The sequence below is a fragment of the Schistocerca nitens genome, chromosome 8, assembly GCF_023898315.1.
Source record: "Schistocerca nitens isolate TAMUIC-IGC-003100 chromosome 8, iqSchNite1.1, whole genome shotgun sequence".
Classification (NCBI taxonomy): Eukaryota; Metazoa; Arthropoda; class Insecta; order Orthoptera; family Acrididae; genus Schistocerca; species Schistocerca nitens.
This window is the reverse complement of record NC_064621.1, coordinates 396,497,466-396,524,288: the sequence shown is the minus strand read 5'-3', so window position 1 is coordinate 396,524,288 and position 26,823 is coordinate 396,497,466. Positions and strand designations below refer to the sequence as shown.

General features: G+C 44.7%; 1 protein-coding gene across 1 annotated transcript in view; it reads left to right on the top strand.

Moving 5' to 3' along the window:
- Positions 1-1,150: 1,150 nt before the first annotated feature.
- LOC126199584 (uncharacterized) overlaps positions 1,151-26,823 on the top strand; it is a 168,680-nt gene continuing 143,007 nt past the window's right edge. Inside the window, exon 1 of the mRNA XM_049936509.1 lies at positions 1,151-1,253. Coding sequence (XP_049792466.1) covers positions 1,151-1,253 — 103 coding nt within the window. The remainder of the gene's footprint in view (positions 1,254-26,823) is intronic.

The following is a 26,823-nucleotide window of genomic DNA, read 5'->3' as shown; positions in this document are numbered from 1 at the left end:
GCACATATCTGTATCATACGAGGACCATCCAAAACTTTTACATGAGCTAAAGTCTGCCATTAAGTTTCAGATTGTGGGAACTTTATGAGTATCCAGTTCTGCTGATAGCATCAAGATGTAGCTGGTCAATGAAGACATCTATTCAACTAGAAATGCCTTGAATCCTTATTCCAGTGCCACAGATGGGCAGAAGAGGGAATATGAATAAGTATTCCATCAATTTGACAACTTCAAAGTGCTGCAAAATATGCATTATTGTTTTGAGATAACATTAATAATTATTTACCTCTAATAGGAATTGTACAGTGATTAATATAAATGTGGCAGTGCTGCTTTAGACTAGAGGCATTTCTTGATAGTACCTCAAAATGTGAACATCATTACAGAAGAGCAGGGCTTTTACTATGTGTGTAGACAGTTTGTGTTTAAAGATGTTCTATTCCTTGCATTTACCGTTACTGGATGTGTACTGATGAAATTATGCACTACCATCACTTCACCCAAACCATTACTATAGTTCAGTACAGAGCGCCAAGATTTGATGAACAACTGCTTGGTTTGCAAGCTATCACCACAGAAAACGAAGGAATGAGAGCAGATTGCAATATGAAGATCATAACAACTGAACAGTTTAAATCAAAGGCTCTGAAAAAATACTGCGGCTTGGGGACATTTTCAAAAGTGTGTCAGTAAGGAACCTTGACGTCATAACTGCCCAGTTATTCAGAGACTCAGGGCAAAGTATTGAGGACACACTAGTAATTATATATTTGCTTCAGAAAGTACAAATACTTGGGTTATCAATAAATGATATTGACTTTTTTTCTAAAATTTTGTATTTTTTTATTTATTCATGACCTTCCCACAGGGTTTAGGTGAGTATTCATTATATTCTGCTTGTACATGGTAAATAAACTATCATTTAATAGATGAACAGAGTACACACCTCATCCACAAAGTGGACTTTTGATATCACTGTGACATCTACATCACAATTCTTTTATATACACACATGTGTAACTACACGTCAGCATGTCACAGTCAGTGCACAGCGCTGAGATGCCATGGGCAGTGTACAGCTCTGCAAGCCAGCACAGAGCAGCTGCCGCCTTGTCTGCCCAGTTGGCCAGTGATATTGTCCAACATCACCATGGACAGCACAGAGCAGCAGCCACCTTGTCTGCCCAGTTGGCCAGTGATATTGTCCAACATCACCATGGACAGCACAGAGCAGCAGCCACCTTGTCTGCCCAGTTGGCCAGTGATATTGTCCAACAGCAGCATGGATAGTGCTCTGCAGATACCAACTTCATGGCGGCCAGTGGTGGCCATCTCTCTCATATATGGGCTGTGATCCATATCAAATAATTAGATACAATCATGAACAATTTGACATGTCTAGTTATGAGGCTGATAATCCTTTTGGAACAGCACCACAAAATGAGTAATGGTTCACAGACTGTAGGCTTTGTGGGGTTCAAATTGAAAATATAGGCATACTGGATAGATGCAGATGCTACCCAGATGCGGGCTAATGGTGTGCATCAAGCGGCTTTAAAGACTCTCGTAACAGGGAATTACAAGGGGTGCGTACACATGCATTGGCACAATTCCAAATATGGTGTGCCAGGTAGTCTTTTAATTGCAAGGCCGTGAGGTAGATACTGCACTGAAGCTGAAAGAAAGGCTGTCGCATCATGATGACAGGCAGGCAGTACCAATATACTCTTGTTGGCGTTGAGATTCTTAATAGCTTGTACCTCTTCTTTCTCCAGGTTGCTCAGCACAGTATCCTGGCTGTTTCAGTGTGTATTTCCTCTGCCCTTTCACAAGGATACACTCATGTTAGTATGTGGTGTAGCCTCCATGGCTGGCAATGCGGGCACTGACTGTCATCCAGTCAATTATACAGATAATGAATACTGTCTGGGGATATGTTATTCCACATCTGCTCAATCTGTTCATGTAGTTCTGTAAGAATTGTCAGTTAATGAGTTGCATGCATCACTTCCTGTCCCATCATATCCCACAACTGCTCAGTTGGAGACGGGTTTGAATGTCGTGCTGACCATGAAGCTGTTGCATTTCTTGCAAAGCATGCTGAGTTTGATGGGCAGTGTGTGTGTCAGCATTGTCCTGTTGGGATAGCACATCACCATCCTGCTGCAAGAACAGCAAAAGAACAGGTCTAACAACATTCTGCACATATCAAGTACTGGTTAACATCCCCTCCAGAAACACCAAAGGTTAACAAGAATTGTAGATTATAGCACCCCAGGCCATAAGACTTGGGATGGGGCCCGTGTGTCTTGGATGGATGCACTGTACGAGTCAGCACTCACCAGGTCTGCATGGTATGAGTAAATGGCCATCACTTGCATGCATCCAGAATCTGCTTTCATTGCTGAAGACTATGGTATGCCACTCCATCTTCCAAGTGATCTTCTGATGGCACCAGTCAAACTGTGCATGTCAATAGTGGCAGACAGGCTAGAGGTATGTGAGCCCATAGTCCCACTGCTCAAAACCAGTTTGCAACATTATGTGTTGACATGCATGGACTCACAAACTCTCTTACCTGAACTGTGCCATTACAGTACAATGATCCTGGTGGGGATCGGTGCTGCATGGATGTCCATACCTCTTCTACAGGTTTGTGAATGTTCATGTGACCACTGATACCAGCATCTTTGCACAAATAACGCAACATGGCAATTCTCTGAGAGAATCATAGTGCCACTTGGAAGGCTTCAAGTTGATCACTTTCAAACTCACTCACATGGCTGTAGGAAGCACGACTGTGTTTCCGAAGCACGGTTGCCTGCTTGCTTCACACGTTTACATCACACAGAGCCTTCAGGCTGTGGGCATTACCTATTAAAGGGTAGACACAGATGGCGCTCTGGTAACTATGGCACTACTTTATCTGTTGGCACGTGATACTGAAACCATTATCAGTACATCTACTATCCCCCAGGTGACATGCCATAATCAGATCAAAACTGACACCATCTTTTCAGGTGTACTAACTTTTTTTCTAGCTGTGTACATGAATAGTAATTCTTTTTATTCTTCATTTGCAATAACGATTTTTTATACACTTGCATGCATGCATTGCTAACGTAAAGTTTCTAGGTGCACTTGATGAAAATTTTGCCATGGGCCAAGGGAGTGTCAAACTGTAGACAGAGCTGGATAGGGTCTTACGAGAGATAGTGGCCATTAATGATGTGATGAATGTCCCATGTATGATTTGGATGCTGCTAATTTTGAGCATAAATAGAAGTACTACAGGTGACTGCATGTATCTTTTCTCAGTTATGCACGATACTTATTAACATTTTTTCTCTCTTTGCAGATGATATGGATGAGGCATGTGGATGTAGGCCTGCACCTGCTTCAACCACTGATCCACTGACAACAGTCCACCCATGGCCAAATGTGTCACAGCCTAGCTCATAATCAATGCTGACCCACCTTCAGCTGGGCGTGTTGCAGTTCACTCCATTTAAGATAATGATGATGCACCTTGGGTGAATGTGTCACAGCCCAACCCACCTACAATCATGACGTAACTGTGGCCAGACGTGTAGCATTCCAGTCAGTCTAGAAATATGCGTTCACCCCAGGTCAGTTTGTCATTGGAACCATTAAACCATTACAACAAAGGCTCATTTGCCATGCTCCTCACACCCTGGACCATCTCATGAAGGTTGTCAGTGGGCATCACCACGACATTGTGCTGGGTGTAGCAGCAGCAGTACCCCCACCCATTCTGTTACAGATCACAAAGTAAGTTCTGGGACGACATGGGACTACTCTGTGGTTGCTGGTACATTTGGAGACAGGTACCTACTGTCTTGCATTACAAAATATGGGCTACTTAGATCCTGCCACTTTCCTTAATGCTTACAAAACCATCCTGGAAAGGGAGTTTCCCTGATTCGTCAATGATCCGTGGTATCCCACAATTAAGTGCAAAGCAGTTCTGTACTACGAAACCCCCAGAAGAGGGCAGTGATGTTGAGGAAAAGAGCAAAATCCAAATATGGGGGGCTAAAGGTGTGTTATTGTGGGGCAATCAATTGGAAATTGGTAAGGAACTTTTATCAAGAGCATCACACTGGACCATTTTTGCGAGAAGCAGACAAGAGCATTTGGTAAGGTGCTCAAATGTATACTCCATCTCAACATATACTCACATGCATTTCATCCACTTATTGGGGGGGGGGGGGGGGTGTTCAGTCTCATCCTCGTCTGAAATATTTTGCTGCTAAATAGGCATGCATTAATTTACAGAATTTTAGTGAGAGGGTTGCATATTGTTTTGCAGAGTTGTGTCTGGTTAGCGATAAAAATTGCCTTAAAAATACACATCATATGGTTATATACCAAACATCTGATGTACACGAGCATTAAAATTTCCAAGACATTTCATTCCTCATAAAACTCTAGGACCTACCACAATTCAAGAGGCAGAATCCAAACTATTCAGTTCATGTTTATAGCCTTGATTTTGATGACTGCAAGCCATAAGATGACCCTGAGCACACTGTGCAGTACAAAGAGGTCAAGCATAAGGTAATTGGAATACTCCACTTTTCAAAGTTAGAGAGTCAGTGCTCCAAACAAGTAGATTTGTTTCTATTCTTGAGGGCAAGAAGAAATTCTCATGAGGATCAAAAACATGTCCTGCCTACTTTCCTCCCAGTTGTTGTAATATCAGCATTTTTGTCACAGATGTCTCAATTCGTTTTGCGTGAATGAGTATCCTGAAAGATACTCATACTAATATTGCCATGAGCCAAGGGAGTGTCAATCTGTAGGCAGAGTTGAGCCAGGAACCACTATGTGGAAATGCCTACTGAGGATAAAAGGTTCTTATAGTTTAAGAACAACCACCACCAGGAGCAATATCCCTTCTTCATATATGTCAAATGCAAGTGCGTCACGTGTTGTGAAGATGGCCCCACTGCTTCCCATACTACCTTGTGCATGTACACAAGCAAGACCATATTAAGCTGTATGCTCATATGACTCCAATCACAACAAATTCAAATCATACATCAGGGATAATGCTGTGAGATGGTTGCTTGCTGAACTTGAAAAACTTGCATGGGAATTTGATGGTATTTATCACAACAATCTTCCCATGACCAATTCACAGGAGAATGGTGCCTAGAATGAGCACGGAATTCATTGTCATACTTGTGGGCTGCCATTGGATAGAGAACTGGAAACTTCATGTAGAGACCACTGTCATCGAACAGGGAGAAGTTCTGTGGTGCAGATTACAACACATGCAGCTTGAAGTACTATCTGCCATGGCACATACCAGTCTTGTTTCAAAGTTTGAGCATAAATGATGTCCACTTTCTCATTCAGCACTTGGGTGATTCTGGTTTGAAGGGTGGTATGGTCAGTGACATTCCTTATACCACTGAAAAGTAAATTTCATTTTTCAAGAGAATCACACTACGAATAACATTCCACTTCCTGGGTTCATTAGGTTTCATGCACACATCTCTTCAGAAACTCGCTGAGGCAGTGCATCAAGAGGATATGCTTATCATCAGAGCCACATATCTTAATGATGCAAAGCTACAGCTTTTGACAAAGAAGAGGGTCTTTCCATACAAGTACCTGAATTCGATGGGGAGATTCAATGAAACAACATTCTCCAGTAAACTAACGGACACTGCTATAATGGATGTAGAGTATGAGTATGCCGTGAATTTTTAGCAGGAGTTTAGCATCCCTGATTTAGGACAATATGCTAGATTATACACAAACACTTGTTCACGGACATTTTCAAGAAATTTTGGAATGTATGCCTGGGCACATACACTCTGGATCCTGCCTTCTATTTTACTGTCAGAGAGATTTTATGGGACACAATTTTAAGAAGACCACATGTCAGGCCCCCAGGGGCTCAGCATTCATTTGCTGAGTACGGGCTTGGTGACCCCGGGGTCCTGAGCTGGGGACTGGTCAGCGCCGCCAGTCTCCTGTCACCGTAACCCCCGAACATGCTTCAGCGACCACCGTATGGCGCGGCGGTGGAATGTTGTGTGCTGTGGGGAATGGTAATCTTGGCTTGATCGCCTGGATCGCAAGCGGGCAACCTCTGGGGCACCTGCCACACCTCAGTTGTATAAGGCTTACTCAGCCACGCGGGGCTCTGTCTAAGTGGACCTTTAGCTCCCTAGCTGCTCGTGGGACCACAATGGACCCTTCGACCTCTACATTTCCCCCTACCAGTGGATTGGGTGGGCCACTGGTAGGAAAACACACCCCATTGAAAAAGCGACTTTATGCTACGAGTCCTCCAGCGCCTGGTGTTGCTAGAGATTTATCAGACTGTCGTAACAGAGCACATGCTGATAATCAGAATGCGTTTTTGATTATTAAACGGAAGGAGGGTAGCTTTGAGAGGGTTTCTCCCTTTTACATCCACAAGGGTCTTAAGGGAATTGCAGGAACACTGAAATCTGTGAAGCGACTGCGCAATGGCACTCTGTTAGTTGAGACTTCTAGTTCCCGTCAAGTCGCTCCTCTTCGGAAAGCAACCTGTCTCGGAGAGTACGCCATCGAGACCGAGCTCCACTCCACTTTGAATTATAGTAAGGGTGTTGTGTTGTGACATGTAGGGATTTGGTGGATATCCCCACAAACGAGTTAAAATCTGAGTGGGCTGACGAAGGTATTGTTGACGTGCAGCATATTATGAAACGAGTCGATGGGGACCTCGTCAAATCCGACTCGTTTATTCTCACGTTCGGTTGCCCAAGACTCCCAGAGCATGTTAAAGTGGGGTTCTTACGTTTGCCAGTACGGCCATATTTCCCTAATCCAATGCGCTGTTTTAAATGTCAGCACTTTGGGCATACTACGTTGGGGTGCAATGGGATAGCCACTTGTGGTAAATGTGGTCAGCCTGCCCATGAAGGAGCCGATTGTTCATCGCCTGTGAAGTGCGTGAATTGCTCTGGGAGTCACCCTTTCTGGAGCCGGGTCTGCCCCATCTATCTCGAAGAACGGAAGATACAGGAGATTAAAACATCTAAGCGCATCCCCTATGGTGAGGCCAAGAAGCTCTTTAAGGCCATGCAACCTCCTGTGTTTTCAACATCTTTCGCTTCCGCTCTAAAAAAACCGGTACAAATGGCCACTGTTGCTACGCAAACGGAGGTTGCTAGTGTTAGCACTAATACCTGCGTTTGCCAGTGCACTTGTGCTGCTGCGGTTGGTTTGCAACCTGCAGCTCTCCCCGCAACGCCGGACAAGGCCGTGGTTGCTGACATTGGGGTACTTCCTGCCTCTCCCCATATGGCGCCTTCTGCCCAGGCGAGTACAGCTCCAGCTGTTGACAAGGCTCTGCATTCAAAGCCCCCCAAGACAAAGACGCCAAAGATGAAGGTTATGCCACCTCAGGAGACTAGTCAGGGTCGGTCCGATGACGAGGCCATCGTACTCTCTGACATCTCCCGTGGGTCGTCATCGGAGCTGATGGACATCGATGTCGACCGGGGGCGATCTTCTCGCCCCAGGAATAAATCTCCGGCCAGTATGGGCTCTCCTCCAAAGCACAGAAGCAGGGTGAAAGTTCAGCCACCCTGATCACTGGCTCCCATATTACAGTGGAACCTGAATGGTTTCAGGATGAATGTGGCCGAATTACAACTCCTTGTACGAGAGTGCCCTTTGTGCTTATGTCTCCAAGAGACACATTTTCGGGCCACTGATGCTCCTTCTTTACTGGGCTATACCGTATATCGAAAAGATGATCTGACGGGGGAAAGGGCAAAGGGTGGTGTTGCGGTTTTTGTCCGTGACATGCACCCCTCATCTGAGCTCCCTCTCGTTACAGACTTGCAAGCAGTTGCAGTTGACCTTCTTGTGGGTCGGAGGCTTACAGTCTGTTCAGTTTACTTACCACCTCAGGATGCGATAGACTCTGCGGCTCTCACAGACCTTATTAGCCAACTCCCCCGCCCATTTCTTCTTCTGGGGGACTTCAATGCTCATAATGTCTTATGGGGCTCTCCGACTACTTGCCCCAGGGGTCGCATTCTGGAACGCCTCATGATGTCTGAAGAACTGTGCATCCTCAACTCTGGTGCTCCCACTCATTTCTGTACTGCTTCTGGGTTGTCATCGGCTATTGACCTTTCCTTTTGCTCTCCCACACTCGCGAATTCTCCTCTGTGGGAGGTTGTTGCTGACCTCCATTCTAGTGACCACTTCCCCCTTTGGATTCGCCTCCTGGATGAGGCTGTGGCATTACCAGTGCCGCCCCGGTGTCACCTCAGCAGAGCTGACTGGAAACTTTTCAGCCAACTGGCTGTTTTGCAACACCGTGCCAGTGTCCCCGAATGGGTAGACCATGTTACAGCCGTGATCTCCCATGCTGCTGAATTGTCAGTCCCATGGTCATCCGGTCATCCCAAGAGGCGTCCTGTCCCTTAGTGGACCACTGAGTGCCGCTCAGCCATCCGAGCCCGCCGTGCAGCTCTGCGCCTCTTCAAGTGCCGTACCTCAGCTGACAATCTTGCGGCCTTTCGGGTGGCACGGGCCAAAGTGCGGCGAGTGATTAAAGAGAGCAAACGACGGCCATGGCAATCGTTCTTGAACTCCATCTCCCGCTCCACTAGTTCTACGAAAGTATGGGAAGCGATCAGGAGGATTTCCAGGAAACTCAGCCAACTACCTGTCATGGCATTGCTGCATCAAGGATGTTTCCTCACGGCGCCGAGAGACATTGCCCAGACACTGGCCATGCATTTTGCGGAATCTACCGCCACTATTAACTGTGATCCAGATTTCTGCCGCAACCGCACTGCCATCGAGAGGGGTCACTTGGACTTCCGGTCTCCAAATTCTGAACCCTACAACTGCCCCTTCACAATGTGGGAACTGGATTCGGCGCTGTCTGTGGCTCATGATACTGCGCCTGGTCATGATCAAATCTGGTACAGCATGCTGCAGCACTTGTTGCTGCCATACAAGGAAGTTCTCCTGAATTGTTTTAATATGATATGGTTATCCGGCACGTACCCTGACTCGTGGAGGGAGGCAATTTTGATTCCCCTCCTCAAACCAGGGAAGGATCAAACGCATCCCAGTAGTTATTGAAGTATTGCTTTGACGAGCTGTGTCAGGAAGACGTTGGAACGCATGGTTAACCGTCACCTGGTTTGGCTGCTCGAGACCAGGCAGCTCCTTAGCCCCTCTCAGTGTGGCTTTCGGAGATGTCGTTCCACTATAGACAACTTGACCCTGCTTGAGGCGGCCATCCAGTAGGCCTTCCTACGTAACCAGCATTGTCTGTATTCTTTGACATTAATAAGGTGTATGACACTACTTGGCGCCGCCTTATCCTCAATCAACTCCATGAGTGGGGCTTTCATGGCTGTCTCCCTATCTTCATTCGGTCCTTTCTTTCCCACCGCCTCTTTCGATATCGGGTTGGTACTGTGCTTTCTGATTCGTACGTGCAGGAGAATGGTGTTCCGCAGGGAGGCGTTTTAAGTGTCACCCTCTTTGCCATCGCCATTAACAGTATCGCGTCCACTATCTGGAGTCCTGCCCAATGCTCCTTGTTTGTGGACGATTTTGCTGTTTTCTGTTCTTCCTCTAGTCTTGTCACTGCTCTTCGGCAGTTGCAGCTTACGATAAAGCGATTAGAGGCATGGACTGCGAAGACGGGTTTTACCTTTTCTGCCAACAAATGTGTGTGTGTTAATTTTAATCGTTCTCGGCGTCTTTTTACCTCCCCTGAATTGCATCTGAGGGACACCATTTTTCCTTTTAGAGACACTGTGAGGTTCCTGGGCCTCACTTTTGATTCCAAGTTGTCGTGGTTGCCTCACCTTAAAGACCTCAAGGTGCGGGCCCTGAAGGCACTGAATATTTTGAAGTGTCTGAGCCATCGGTCCTGGGGAGCAGATCGGGCGCGTCTGCTGCAATTTTATAGGGCTTTCGTCTGATCGAGTCTTGACTATGGTTGCACTGTGTATGGGTCAGCAAGGCCTTCATATCTGAAGATTCTTGACGCAGTACACCATGAGGGTATCAGGCTGGCCACTGGTGCCTTCCGTACCAGTCCCATCCCCAGCCTGTGTGCTGAGGCAGGGGAACCGCTGCTCGCCATCCGGCGGAAACTCCTCATGGTGCGACGGGTGTGTCAATTCCTTGCCTGTCCTACCTCCCCTGCGTACCCTACCGTTGCCCGACCGCCTATGGAACGTCTCTTTTCCAGTCGTCCCAGGGCAACGAGACCATTTGAGATTCGTGCCAAGCATTTGCTTGCGTCCCTTGGTGTGGAGCGTGTGGCCCCCCAATGACAAGGTTTTACTCGTCTGCCTCCCTGGTTGCTCCAGAGGCCCAGCGTCCTTTTAGACTTGTCGGAGTACCGGAGGAGCTGCACTCCTACGTTTGTTTTTACCTCCTTATTTTCCGATATTTTACACGAGCATCCCGACCGTGTACCAGTATTTACGGATGGCTCTAAACAGGGGGACTCTGTTGGTTGTGCTGTTGTTTTCCCTGATCGAGTTGTCAAGTTAAGACTTCCTGCGGCATTTACCATCTTTGATGCTGAATTGTTTGCGATCTTGCGGGCATTGGAGCAGATGAGATGTGTTAACAGTCTTAAGTTCCTCATCTGTTCTGACTCCCTGAGTGCCCTTCAGACCATGCAACACTTGTACCCAGTGGATACGGTCGTCCAGAACATTCATGATGCCCTACTCCACCTGCAACGGCAGGGGAAGGAGGTTTCTTTCTGTTGGGTGCCGGGGCACATGGGTATTAGGGGAAACGAACTGGCGGATGTGGCTGCCAAAGATGCAAGTTCCCTCCCTCACGTTGTTGAATGTGCCGTACCCCTCCATGCTGTTATCTCCCTCCTGCGTTTTCGTGTTCTGCATCAATGGGAAGAGGAGTGGCTGGCAGTCGGTGACAATAAGCTGCGTCTGGTCAAGGCCACCACGCAGCCATGGCGTACGTCCTATCAGTCATGCAGGCGGGATGAGGTTCTCCTCACTCGCCTCCGCATTGGGCACAGTCCCTTAAGACATGGTTTTTTACTCCGGCGGGAGGACTCCCCAATCTGCAGTGCTTGTGGCGTCCAGATTACTGTCCACCACATTTTACTTGACTGTCTTTTATTCTCTGACCAGAGGGCGGTGGTTTCTTTGCCACCGGATTTGCCCTCTATTTTGCAAGACGACGCAACGACTGTGGTTAAGGTCTTACGGTTTTGTGTCCTGTCCAATTTGTTGCCTCGGATTTTAGGGAGAGGGTTTTAATGTGCTGCTGGGTGACTGGCTCACCCAGGTTTTAGGTAAGAGGTCCGCCAGTCACGATTATCTCCTTGTTTCCCTTCGGTTTCTGTTCTCCTTTCCTTGTGTTTCCTTTCCTTTTTTTAGTGCATTCCTTCTCCTCTTGTTTTGCCTCTGTATGTGAGGATTTGGAACTGCGTCAGGTCTGTGTCTTTTAGCCGTTCTCCTTGTTTGCTGTCCGTCTTAGTCCCTTCACTGCATGCGTTCCTGTTTTTATGCATTTGGGCGCTGATGACCACGCTGTTTAGCGCCCGAAAACCTCAAACACACACACACACAACACATGTCAGCAATGAACTGTTGACTGATGCTTCTTCAAACACAAGAATTGTGGGGCACTTTGCCAGTGTGTGCACAAGTGTGCCAAGGTGAATAACCCATGAATGAGAGGAGGAGAACAGGCCATCTGATAATTTTAGTAACATTCTTTACTACTCTACCGTTTGGAGGATTCCAGTGGTTGTCTGAGGAGGCAATTGTCAGATTGAAGGACACAATCAGTGACGTGGCTGCAGTTGCTTGTGAGGGATTTGTTCTGGGGGTAGAACTGGTCTATTCCTGCCATTTACATAACGCTCACAGCGAATTTCTGCTGTGTCCAGAGTGTCTAGTCTTGTGAAATGGTTTCATCCTGAACCTGTCGACAGTGCTGGGGAATAACCACTGTTAAATTCTGCACTAAAAAACATCCGGCAATGTTTCAGGTTGGGGTAAGAACTTGTTAGAATCATGAGTGACATCTCCTTCAAGCAGCGTTGCTGGTTGAAGGAGTACATAGATACAAACACCAAACAGCTGGGTGAAAGGCTGTGATCCATAGCAAATAATTAGGTACAATCACGAAGAATTTGACATGTCTAGTTATGAGGCTGATAATCCTTTTGGAATAGCACCACAAAATGAGTAATGGTTCACAGACTGTGGGCTTTGTGGGGTTCAAATTGAAAATATAGGCATACTACATAGATGCAGATGCTACCCTTATGTGGGCTAATGGTGTGCATCATGCGGCTTTAAAGACTCTCACAACAGGAATGCCTACACAAGGTCATTGGCACAACTCCAAATATGGTGTGCGAGGTAGTCTTTTAATCGCAAGGCCGTGAGGTAGATACTGCACTGAAGCTGAAGAAAGGCTGTCGCATCATGATGACAGGCAGGCAGTACCAACATACTCTTGTCAGCGTTGAGATTCTTAATGGCTTGTACCTCTTCTTTATTCAGGTTGCAAGCTGGTGGGTTTGTTCGGCACAGTATGCTGGGTGTTTCAGTGTGTATTTCCTCTGCCCTTTCACAAGGAAGGTTCCAAATGGCAGCTTCGGTGTTAGCAATGATATCCTCCACAGGTATAGTTCTCGGGATGATAGCAAAATTCCCTCTCTTTTGAAAAACAGACACTTCCTCTACAGTAAATAAGGGGAATGCGACCGTCGTAATGAAGACCAAAGATTATGAGCAAAAGATCTGAGACCTATTAGATCCCATGACATACCGAGACCTAAGTGCAGATCTGACACAGCATATAACATGGAATACAAATTGGTTAATCAAGGCATCTTGTCTGCCGATGGACATATAGAGAAACTTGCACAACACAGAAGCCCTACCACCTTGGCTCTATGGATTACCTAAGATCCATAAGAACAACATTCCACTGAGACCGATTGTTAGTGCTCATTGCTCACCGACATATATACTGGCAAAACACTTGGCCTCTCTGCTCCAGCCGCACGTGGGGAAGACCGACACATACATAAAGGACTCAGGACATTTCATTGAGAAGCTGAAGAAACTGAAACTTGTCAGCTTTGATGTTGTTTCTTTGTTTGCAAAAGGGCCACTCTGTGACGCTCTAGAGCACATCAGTTCCTTTTTCCCACAAGACATCACAAAGCTCTTCCAAGCATGTCTCACCACGAGCTATTTCACGTGGAATGGCAATTTCTACAAACAGCTGGAAGGTGTCACTATGGGTAGTCCTCTTAGTCCAGTGGCGGCCATCTTCTTCATGGTACATATCGAAGCACAGGCACTGGACTTGGCAACTTGCAAACCTAAGGTGTGGTACAGATACATAGATGATACTTTCGTTGTGTGGGGCCATGGTGAAGAACAGCTCGGTGACTTCGTAATACACTTGAACAGCCTACATGCCAACATAAAATTTACCATGGAAGTAGAAATGCACAAAAAATGCCATTTCTAGATGTGCTGGTCACAAGGGATGGCAAAACCTGGGACACAGCATGTATAGAAAACTGACACACATGGACCAATACCTGCACAAACTATCAAACCACCACCCAAGCCAAAAAAGAGGAATGATTAATACGCTTGTAATGCAAGCAGGACGAATATGTGAGCTACAGCACCTCAGACACGAAATGCAACACCTGGAAAGTGTTATGAGGAGCAATGGGTACTCCACAAATTATATTAGAAGTGTAACAGAGCCAAACACTAGGTGAAGTAAGAAATAAGAAAAAGAAATGTCAGGTACGGCCTTTCTGCCACACATTCCCAGAGTGATGGACAGAATTGGCCGTATATTGCGCAAACACAGCGTAAAGACGATTTTCAAACTGACAAGGAAGATCAAGGAGTGTCTTAGATCGGCAAAGGAGAAAAGGGACCCACTTGCAATGTTGGGAATATACCGCATGCCGTGCACATGCGAAAAAGCTTATGTCGGAATGACTGGATGATCAATCAACACCAGGGTCAAAGCACATAAGCGACATTGCACGTTGGGGCAGGTGAAGAAATCGGCCATGGCAGAGCACGCACTGACTGAGACCGAGCACATAATAAAATTAGCCGACACGGAAATTCTGGTGTTGGCGCGCCAGTTCCACCGGCAATGGAGGGTGAAGCTTTAACAATGCCAGCCACTCGTGCTGGCGAAACGTCAGTAAAATCATCAGATGAACGTTGGTTGAAGAACCCGAGACAGAAGCCAATAGGCAGTTTGTCAGTCCTTGTTTTCATTATATATAATGTTTATAGAAAAATGATCAGAAAGAAATGATTAAATACATAAAGACTGTCTATATAAATATCAGAAAGACAATGTAAATATTACATAAAAGTGCAACAAGTGTCTATACAAACAAAAATTAGAAATGTAGTATTTAAGTTCTTCTTCTCTGTACTAATGTAAGTGTAAATAAATGTACCTGATAGTCATAAGTCATCAGAAAAAATTGTAAATAATAGATCTGTATATACACTAATGTATATATATCATCTGAAAAAAAAAATCACAATGAATTTGTAAATAAAATCATAAAAATTATTAATAAACAACAAAAAATTACTGTAAGAATTTTACAGGAAAAAGAAATTGTTAATAATAATCCATTAGTCAATGTGTTATAACACTGTTATTGTATGCAAATCCTTTCATTACAAAATTATTGTTAATAGTAATTTATTTACCAGGTGATCAAAAAGTCAGTATCAATTTGAAAACTTAATAAACCACGGAATAATGTAGATAGAGAGGTAAAAATTGATACACATGCTAGGAATGACATGGGGTTTTATTAAAACCACCCCATATTGCTAGACGCGTGAAAGATCTCTTGCGCGCATCATTTGGTGACGATCGTGTGCTCAGTCGCCACTTTCGTCATGCTTGGCCTCCCAGGTCCCTAGACCTCAGTCCATGCGATTATTGGCTTTGGGGTTACCTGAAGTCGCAAGTGTATCGTGATCGACCAACATCTTTAGGGATGCTGAAAGACAACATCCGACGCCAATGCCTCACCATAACTCCGGACATGCTTTACAGTGTTGTTCACAACATTATTCCTCGACTACAGCTATTGCTGAGAAATGATGGTAGACGTATTGAGCACTTCCTGTAAAGAACATCATCTTTGCTTTCTCTTACTTTGTTATGCTAATTATTGCTATTCTGTTCAGATGAAGCGCCATCTGTCGGACATTTTTTGAACATTTGTATTTTTTTGGTTCTAATAAAACCCCATGTCATTCCAAGCATGTGTGTCAATTTGTACCTCTCTATCTACATTATTCTGTAATTTATTCAGTTTTCAAATTTATACTGACTTTTTGATCACCCAGTATATCAAAATTGAACCGCCCCCTGTGATACACAGAGCTCAATGACGAGGCCTACACAATTGAACTAGTTGATAAAGGGGAAGTGGAACTTGACTCTAGTTGGTACATGGGGGAAAGGGATGGGTTTTCTGCAATTTTAATGTGCTCACATTGGTCAAGGGGTTTCCCATCAATTTTATATTACACGACCAGTATTCAGTTAATGTCATGACCTGGAATCTACCTCACACAATTGCTTAAGGTGCATATGTTGTGCAGTGGTTCCCTTATGTGACATTGAATATAACTCGCACCATTGCCTAAGGTGTGTGGGTAGGACGGGGTTCCCCTGAATGACCTTGATCAATTGGCACTGATTCTTGAGGGGGAGGGGAGTGGGGGCAACCTTGAACATAACTAACACAAGTGTGTAACCTGACACTGGAAGTCCTTATCAGTGACCTTGAGATAGAATCATTATATTTTCCTGTGTGCCCACTGAAACCCTACTCTCAACAGGTTCCTAATTTCGTCTTTCTCTTTGGACATGATGATGCGAGAATGTACCACTTAGCTGGTGCTGATGATGACTAGAGAAGCTTGTGCGTAGTGCTGACAGAATCTCATCACTTCCTGTCACTGACTCAGAATAATTTCTACAGTTATGAAACCAAATCATTCAGTTTATTATAAACTGCATACAAGTATAGACAATATGAAGAAGATTCTTTCAGGAGTGTGACACAGCTTTTTATAGCAGAGCATTCCCTGCAGTTAACTGAAAACAGTTCATTAACACAAGCACAAATTCATTGATGATGTACCTTTCAAATGTCTGTAAGTCTTGAGAATGGTACATCACTCAACTACAAAGGTTTTCAAACACGCTTTTTGTTTCAACCTCTGCCTATGGTAAACTACCAGCCGTTTACAGTTTGGGGTAATTCATCACTGAGGAATCAAGTATTTATTGCACAAAAGCGTGTAATCAGAATAATAGCTGGAGTCCACCCAAGATCATCCTGCAGACATTTATTTAAGGATCTAGGGATATTCACAGTAGCTTCTCAGTATATATACTCTCTTATGAAATTTGTTATTAACAACCAAACCCAATTCAAAAGTAATAGCAGTGTGCATAACTACAATACTAGGAGAAAGGATGATCTTCACTATTCAAGATTAAATCTAACTTTGGCACAGAAAGGGGTGAATTATACTGGCACTAAAGTCTTTGGTCACTTACCAAATAGTATCAAAAGTCTGACAGATAACCAACAAGTATTTAAGAAGAAATTAAAAGAATTTCTGAATGACAACTCCTTCTACTCCATAGAGGAATTTTTAGATATAAATTAAGAAAAAAAAATATTAAAAAAAATAAAAATAAAAAAAACAAAAAAAACACAATAAAATAAAGTTGTTATATTAACTTAAGTATGTTGTTAAATTAACCTAATTATGTCATGTATTGGAAAATTCGACTCGTTCCACATCATTACGAAATATCGTATTCATGATCCATGGAACTAGTATTAATCTAATCTAATCTAATCTAATCTAATCTAATCTAAACACACAGAAAAAGCCTACTATTATCAGTACATATCTCACTAGCCAGTGCAATGAAAGTGAGGTCCTTGATGGAAATAGACAAATGCCAGGGGTCAGAGTTTGATGTCTGAACTTATTTTATTCAGAACGAAACTGGCTGTGAAAGCCTATGAATGTATGACAGTATTATTATTTTATTAACATTGATGTTTCAGTTCAATTCAAATTCAATACATTCTCAACTAACTGTACCACAAAAACCACACACTCTTTTGATAGGTGGAAGTATTATCCTTTAACTAACATTGATTTCTGCTGAAGGTGTGCTTTGCTGTGACAGAAATTTTTTATATTGATGTAGATGAAAAGTTAAACTCCAGTCATCTTTCCTATAAACAGAAAGTGATCTAATGTCAGCCGGCCGCTGGTGGCCGAGCGGTTCTGGCGCTACAGTCTGGAACCACGCGACCGCTACGGTCGCAGGTTCGAATCCTGCCTCGGGCATGGATGTGTGTGTTGTCCTTAGGTTAGTTAGGTTTAAGTAGTTCTAAGTTCTAGGGGACTTATGACCTCAGCAGTTGAGTCCCATAGTGCTCAGAGCCATTTTTTTTATCTAATGTCCAGTCTATCATTAAATTGTGTGTGTGATTCCTCACATAAATTGTAAGTGTTTTATGTTATACATGAAACAACTAACATTTCCAGCAGATCTCTAAATGGTGACAGTTAACGAATCTGAAGATGTGACTGATATATGAAACTCACTTGTAATCAAGTGGTCAGGTTCTGGGGCTTCTATTACTAAGCCTTCACACTACCATAGCCTTTGTACATCATTTTCTGAAGAATGCCTGTATGATCCCTCCACTGAGGGCACTACTGAAGGTGGTCTTTCTGCTTGTCAGTGTAGCAGTTGTCAAGAGATGTGATGTGACACAACTGTGCCTGTGATTGCTGGGAGTGGGGGGTATCAACAAACCTGCTAGATTACACAGCATTGAATTATGTTTGACTGTAGTGAAGTACTTCTGATAGTTGTCAAATTACAGTTATTCAAGGTCTTGAGGAGTTTGATTTTATAAAGCCTTCTCTGAAATATTTCAAAGTTTAGTTTTTGTGTACTTCCTATGAAGTGGGAATATAAATGCCACTCATAACTGTAACAAACTGGTCGATAACTGTAAACAAGATGACTCAACGCTCCAGCAATGAATGTTATGAACATGTCCAGTCGGCTATTCTTAGACAATTTTAGGGGCATTGCTGTTATCATGTCAGATCTAATTTCTGTGCTGTTTGCAATCCAGAAGTCATGATTTTCCTGCTGAATACTTTTATCTTGCTCCGGAACATTGTAGCTATTTTCCTATGGAATCTTTTGATTTTGGTCTGAAACATTGAAATTTGCACTTTACACATTCTCCAGTGTTGGCCACATATTTACACACATACCTTATCATTCAACAGTTTTGTAACCATATTCCTGAGCTTGCGTTTGGAACCTTGCTTCAAGACAGACAACACCCAGAAAAATTATCAATAAGTTTTTTCTGTTTTTATGATGTTGCAATCAATTTTCGCATTTCCTATTTTATTTACGTTTCATACCAATCAAAAATCAACTCTAAATCTATCCTTACATTCCCAAAATTCTATCCTTACAGCTATTTAGGTTATAAAATAAAAATTCCCATGATGTTGTGTGGAACACATGGAGTTCCAAGATAGCGATCCTGGGGGTACTAGTGCAGTCTGAATGGTTCCAAGTTTAGAATTCAAGGTGGCAATCCAAAATTGTGATCTAAGATGATGATCTATGACACCATCAGTGATGTCAGAATCCAAGATTGTGATCCAATATGATGGACCTGGGGTGTGGGTGCAGCCTACAGGACAGTCAGTCCAAAATATTTGATTCATTTTTTGTGGCACTGCAGTCGTCTACCACACTAGCCATCCTCAGTGTCCAGGGGGATCATTATCATGAAATGTCATCAGAGATGTACCAACTCACGACAGAAAAAAATGACTCACACACCCATTTGAAATTATTAAACAATTCCTCTCTCTCAACGTTTATTATTATTAGCATGTGTTTTTTGCGGCTTTCTTTTATTTCTCCCTCAGCACATCTGATCCCTATCCTATCTGATGGAGAACTTAATACATCTAAGCAACAGCAGAAATCAACCCAATATGCAGCACAACTTCAGGATGCAGTGCCTGACATATCAGCACAGGACACTGAATTGTTTTCTGGTTTAGATTTTCACATTGCATAGTGCACCTCATACATAGGAGCATAAATCAACTCATTATACGGTATTGTTTCCAGGCTTTGAGTTACCACTATCTTCCATGTGTACACCACTCGTCAAGCCACTGCCGGTGTTTAATGCATGTTTGGTTGTGGTATTATTTGCTGCAACATACAAATTGTGGCCAAGAGACAGTAAACACATAGTTGTAGGCATCTCCTCAGATCATGAGATAAATGTAATGGTAATTTTTGAAAATCCACAACTAACTTGCATGAAAGTAGTGCTTTTAGACTATGATTGGTATCAATTATGAAAGAATTCAACACAAATAACTGCCATGTTCAATGGCCAACTGTCTGCAATGTTACTGGATTGTCATATGGTATGTATTGGGGACTATCCAAGAACAGTGAAAATATACAATAACCTTGCAGTAGATTCACATACAAGACTCTACATCTAGAAACTAGATGTGTGGTAGTTTAGCCATCTATAGTGAGGTGTATCAGCATCTCTAATGGTTCCCACACGTAAATTGATTTTTTGGAAATGTCTGGCATGCACTTACAAAGCTTACACATCAGAACACTTCAGAGGTAGTCTTTTTTCTATGAATGCATGTTGTGTTTCAGTGGGCAGCATGTATGATGCATCAGCATCCTCACCACCGGACATTGCTAGAGAATGACAAGCATATATACTGAGGGTCTCACTGAAGCCATCACTGACCATAATTATCCTCACAACCTTGTACAAAAACAAATCTCCCGTACCTTATCTTTCAAGTCTCCCACCACCTCCCAAAGTACCACAGTCGGGCCACAGAGGAGCATTCCCCTCGTAACTCAGTACCATCCGGGACTGGAGCAACTGAATTACATTCTCTGCCAGGGTTCTGATCACCTCTCGCCGTGCCTTGAAATGAGAAATGTTTTGCCCACTATCTTTCCCACCCCTCCTACAGTGGTATTCCGCCGTCCACCGAAGCTACACAGTATGCTCGTCCATCCGTACACAACCCCTGCTCCCAATCCCTTACCTCATGGCTCATACTCCTGTAATAGACCTAGATGCAAGACGAGTCCCAAGCATCCTCCTACCACCACCTACTCCAGTCTGGCCACTAACATCACCTATCCCATCAAAGGCAGGGCAACCTGTGAAACCAGTCATCTGATTTACAAGCTAAGCTGTGACCACTGAGCTGCATTTTATGTAGGCATGAAAACCAAGAAGCTGTCTGTCCACATGAATAGCCACCAACAAAATGTGGCCAAAAGACAAGTGGACCACCCTATTGCTGAACACACTGCCAAACATGATATCCCTCATCACAATGACTGCTTCACAGCCTGTGCCATATGGATCCTTCCTACCAACACCAGCTTTTCTGAACTGCACAGGTGGGAACTTTCCCCGCAATACATCCTATGTTCTCCTAATCCTCCTGGCCTCAACCTTTATTAGTTACTGTCCTCACCCATCCAGCTGTCTCCCTGTTCCCATTCCAGCACTACACAACCGTCATTTCACTGCTGCACGCAGTCTTTTAATTTCTTTTTATTTCTCTCCTTTCTACTACTTGCCCCCTCTCCCCACCCCTCCATCTAAACTGCAGCACTTCACTGTGCGCCACCCCCACCATACTATCCTTTCCCCTCCCCACCCCAGCCTCCTCCTTTCCCCCACCCTGTCGCCACTCCCATCATGCACTGGTACTGCTGCTGGCAGTGTGGTTTCAGCTGTCTGAGACTGCAGATGTGTGTGCAAGTTGCGTTTGCGTGAGTGTATGTGTACATGTGTCTATTGCTGACAAAGGCCTTAATGGCCAAAAGCTATAATTGTGTGAATCTTTGTTGTGTCTATCGTGACTCAGCTTCTCTACTATATGGTGAGTAGCAACTTTCCTTCTCTAATATTGTTACATTCCATCCTTGATTTTCAATTGTTTGATTTTCAAATGTTTGGTAATCTAGAAAAAGAAGTAGTCAATGCATATCTTGGAAGGAGGAACTGGAATCATATACCTATGGGCAGGAGCATGTAGAAGAACTGTAGTTCAAGTTTCAGTGGATAGTTGTCCATGCACAGGACACATCCATATGTAGTACAATAGTTCTTGGTATGAAGGGCCACTACTTTACAGCCCAGTTACTGCTCTACTGAAGAGACATAACACATTTTTACATGAGATGATACTGAATAGTTCAGCTGTGGCAATGTCAGAGTGATAGAGAGGGACTACACCATATGTTACACTAGTTATAGCAAAGTGGTCCATGTCACATCACAAATTGTAACGAAACACCTATCAATATAAATAAATGTTGTGTAGGTTTCCACAGAGAACTCTCAAACACCTAGAGAGTGACTTTAGAGTCAAAGTTGTTGATATGTTGATGAAACTTACCAAAGTTCCATTTTCTGTGCTACTGCAGTTGTCTTCCCACCTTACTCGTAATCAGTGTCCAGGTTTACTAGCTGTCAGATGGATCTGCCACTTGTGTGCTCTGTACTCCATAGTGAAAGGGTGATCATTACCACGAAGTGTCACAGAGATGTACCACCTCCAGATAGAAAATATAACTCATACAGTCAATTATAAGTATTAAACCATCCATCCATCTCACTGTTTATTATTCATTGTGAGTGAATGTAAGTGTGCGTGTTTTCATGGTTTTCTTTGATTTCTCCCTCGGCACAACAACTCCCTGTCAAATCCAATGGAGTGCTTGATATATCTGAGCAACAGCAGAAATGAAGTCAGTGTGCAGACCAACTTCATGATGTAGTACCTGGTAAATCAAAGTAGGATGCAGAATTCTTTCCAGACTTAGAGTTTCCAATATAACTGGCATACACAGTGATCATCAAGCCACCTACATTCTATAATATACCTGATACATCAGTGAAGAAATCAATTCAGCATGTGGAATTGTTTCCAGACTTCAAGATTCTACCATCACCAATGTCTGCACTATTTGTCGAGCTGTTGCCGAGGTTTAATACAGATATGATAGTGATGTTATTCACTGCAATGTTACAAGTTGTGACAGTCAACAGTAGTTATAGGCATCTCCTCAGATCGTGAGTTAAACACAATGTTAATTTTTGAAAATCCGCACCTTACTTACATGAAAGTAATTCTTGAAGACTACAAAAGGCATTAGTTATGTCTGAATTCAACACAAGTAACAGTAACATTCAACCCTCAAGTGTGTGCAGTGTTACTGGATTGTCATGTGTTGAGACTATCCAAGAACAGTGAAAATATACAACAATGAGAATACCATGGAGTGCATAATATTTCTAATATGTTGAGTCCCATGTTACACTATCCTGTTCATTAACCCAAGCATTGCATTTGTCTATTGCGCCATGTTATTCTAACACAAGAAAGTGTTGCATGACACCATTACATCCTTAAGGGCACTTGTGAGGCAGTTGGCCTCCATCATTCCCTTCCTCCTGCAGACATCTTGCATGGTTCACATGTACATCTTCAGTTTTGGGGAACTACAATCCAAACGCGTTTTGTTTCTTTTGAGGGAGAAGTTCGGGTTGGTTACACCAAAAAACACCCATTTAGTAGCAGTTCATTTATTCACCTAAACACATGCAAGGCTCACAAAGAACTGAACATGGCGGAACAGCCCAAAGACAATGCTCAGAGACCAAAGACGATGCTCAGAGTCTAAAGACGAACGCATATTGATGTTGCTGTTGACTTCATCGGGGCAACCCCCCCCCCTCCCCCCCCCACAGTACAGAGTACTCTCGAGAGACCGGGAGGGGGGGGGGTGCTGACTATGGGGTCGGCAGGGATAGTCCACGGGAGCCGGACCACGGTCAGCTCGACAGTATCGTCGGGGAGCTGTGTGGGTAGATGTCGTGAAGAAAGGTTCGGCCACCGAACCTGGAAGTCATTGAAGCAAGCCAAGCGTCGTACTGGGTATGCTGGTTGTGCGGTGACAGGTAGGCTGGCGGTTTGTGGGTTGAACAAAGCGACGACGACAATGTCTCTGGTGGGCGGGGCGAACGCACGAAGCATGTCCAGCTTGACGTCAGGCGGGAGGGGAACACATTTCACCAGGTGGCAGGGAATGGTGGAGGTTGTGTCATGAGCACTGGATGAAGAGAAACACACGAAGAACAGTGTATAATCACGCAGTATTATTAGATGTCGTGGATTATGTTCCAGGGGACAGGCACAAACACCTCAAGCGATGGCACGTCCAAGATGGGGGCGTGAGAAACCTCGACAGGGCGAGGCAGGTGATGGTGGAGAGGTCCAAGGGACCGGCGAAGGGCCCAAGGGCGTGATCGGTGGTAAGCTCAACGCGGGGAGCATGTGGTCACTCAACAGAGTGCGTGAGACCGGAGTAGAGGGCGAGGTCGGAGGAGAGCTCGACGATTGGAACTGGAAGTCACTCGATGGAGCGTGTGAGACCGGTGTAGAGGGTGAAGTCAGAGGAGAGCTCGACAATTGGTGCTGGAAGTCACTCGATCAAGTGTGTAAGTCCGACGTGGGGGGAGTGGTCTGAGCGTCCTGAGCCACTACAGTGAGTGGTGTGGTCGTGACCTGAAGGGGGGGTAGAAAAAGGCTCGACATGAGCAGGCTTAAGTCTGTTGAGAGAGATTGTAACAGCTGAATCTTTCATCTGGATGTCATAGGTGTTGGCTGAGTGCCGGAGAACTCAGTACGGGCCAGTATATGGAGGTTGGAGGGGAACACGGACAGTGTCATCTCGGAGCATGACATACTCACAGTTGTTCAGAGATTTCGGGATGTGAACCTTAGGGCACGAATGGCTGGTGGGCGGAGGGATATGGAGGTTGATGAAGTGGTGTCTGACACAGTCAACGAAGGAAGGTAAGTCAGACTGAGAGAGAGAAGCAGAAGGGCTCACGAGTTCGCCAGGGAGAACAGTGTTCTGGCCGTATACGAACTCGGCTATTGTGCCTTTGAGATATTCCTTATAGATCACACGAATGCTGAGTAGCACAAGGGGAAGGGCCTCCATCCATAGACAGTCATGGCATCGAAGAGCCACCTTGAAAGTGCAGTGCCAGCATTCAACTAGTCCGTTAGTTTGCGGGTGATATGCTGTGGTATGGATGCACCGGATGCCGCAAATGTTACAAATGTCGTTATACTGTAACAGTTCTGTCACTAAATCTAACTGGGTTTTCTCTTTTGATGCTAGTCAATTGTCAGGATGAGCATTACTGCAAAGGGCATTTGATTCTAAAGCATTATGTCAGGATGAAAATACTAAATAAATTAATTTTTCTCTCTTAACAACATGTGGGCAGGGTGGGTTCTTCCTTGGCTCGGGTATGAGGTAGAATGAAACAGCATTTTTACATAAGATAACTTTTATTGAAGATTTGTACAACTGTTTCCTTACTCGATGTCCTGGCTATGAGAGCGGCAGCTGAGTCGTTTGCGAAGCCTTCTGCTGCGACAGTGGCGGCGTCTGATTACGTGTGGCAGTGTGTATCTCGTGTCGCCGTCTCGCCCAGCTGACTGGAGACGTGCAGCACGAGGTGGCCCGTTTAATTATTGCAAGCGAAGTCGTGCATCGGATGGTGATACCTTGGATGTGGCGTCTGAGTGTTTCTCTTCTCTAAGCGGCCGCGTGTGTTGTGCGTCGGCCAGCGGAGCGGCGCGGCGGGGGAAAGCCAGTGTCCCAGACTCGAACAACGGACTCCCGCTTGCCAGTCTTCAGCTGTCAGATCTTCATCCCAGCTCACAGGTGACTGCTGATGTGAGGCCGTCTCCTTCCCGTCCTCACGAGTCACTCGGGTATGTAAAACTCCGTCTTCAAATACCTTTTAACTGCTGTCTTCTGGCGCCGAGGCTGCTGCTTGCTATTCCATTACAGCGGCGGACTTGGTGCGTCTGTGCATGATGTAGTCTCTTCTTGCATGACGGTCTTCAGCACCGAAACTGACTGAAAACTACTGCTACTCTTCTTCACTTCTCTTTTCTTTGTCTGTCGGGCCCACTGTGTCTCGCGTATTTATTCACTTCAGTTTACTGGAGGTGAACGACTTCACGGTCATTGCCTCTTCTGTCACGTTGAAAAGCTTCTCGAAGAATCTTCTTAACGTCAGTCATTGGCTCTTGGAATGTAGGCGAGGGCCTTTGCTCACATGTGACAACTGAGAAACATGTGAGCCGGTCGGGCGATGCCCTGACGGCTAAATCGACAGCGTCCGCTTATGTGGAACTTGCTGACTTCATGGTCATTGTCTCTTCTGCTCTGCTGTTCTGCCCGCTGTTTGCCAGTGTGTAAGTCTTCTAAACTAAACGAAGTTTTTCATTTATATTCTAATTTCTACTTCACTTTGATTTCACTAATTTATTTACTTAAGTACCACTCAACAATACAGGGCCGACTCAAATTGTCTGCCCTGGTCAGTCGTGATGATACCTGGACATCCCTGCCGCCGTTGGATAAGCAGCTGCAGCAGCAAGTCGTATACTCCTAGCTCACTCATTTCTTACATAGTTTAATTCTTAATTTCTTTGAGTGTTTTTGGTACTTGCATTGTTTGATACATAAATTTCGGGCGTATTATAGTATTTGAGAGTTGTAGCATCGCGTTTTAGTACCTGAATAGTGTAAATTCGCGTAGTCGTTTGTCTTTTGTTTTTGTTTTGAACGGCCAGTGCCGGTTGGTCACAGTCAGTGTGCTCCCTGCCGCCGTTGGATAAGCAGCTGCAGCAGCAAGTCGTATACTCCTAGCTCACTCATTTCTTACATAGTTTAATTCTTAATTTCTTTGCGTGTTTTTGGTACTTGCATTGTTTGATACATAAATTTCGGGCGTATTATAGTATTTGCGAGTTGTAGCATCGCGTTTTAGTACCTGAATAGTGTAAAATCGCGTAGTCTCCTTCCGCTGCCGAGCAGTGTGTCAGCAGTGCGTTAGTAGCAGCATTACTGCATTTACTAGGCAATCTTGTATTTTAATAACTGTTTAAATTTTGTCGATTTGTTTGCGCTCTCTGTAGATTAGTTCAGACGTTCTTTGCAAAACAGTTTTTAGCATGGATAGGGACTGCAACTGCTGTGTTCGGATGCAGGCTGAGTTGGCATCCCTTCGCTCCCAGCTTCAGGCAGTGTTGGCTTCGGTCACACAGCTTGAGGCTGTTGCCAATGGGCATCACTGTAGGGGTCCCGATGGGGGTTTGTCGGGGACGGCCAGCTCGTCCCACGCATCCCCCGATCGGACTAAGACTGTGGTTGCCCGGGATGCTGCCCGCATTGAGGCTGATCCCTCACCTGTGGTAGAGTGGGAGGTAGTCTCAAGGTGTGGCAGGGGGCGAAAGACATTCCGGAGGGCTGAACGGAAGGCCTCTCCAGTTTGTCTGACGAACCGGTTTCAGGTTATGTCTCAGGCTGATACTGATCTTTGGCCTGACATGGCTGCTTGTCCTGTTCCAGAGGTTGCCCCTCAGTCTGCAAGATCCGGGCGGTCGCAGAGGGTGGGCTTACTGGTAGTTGGGAGCTCCAACGTCAGGCGCGTAATGGGGCCCCTTAGAGAAATGGCAGCAAGAGAGGGGAAGAAAACCAATGTGCACT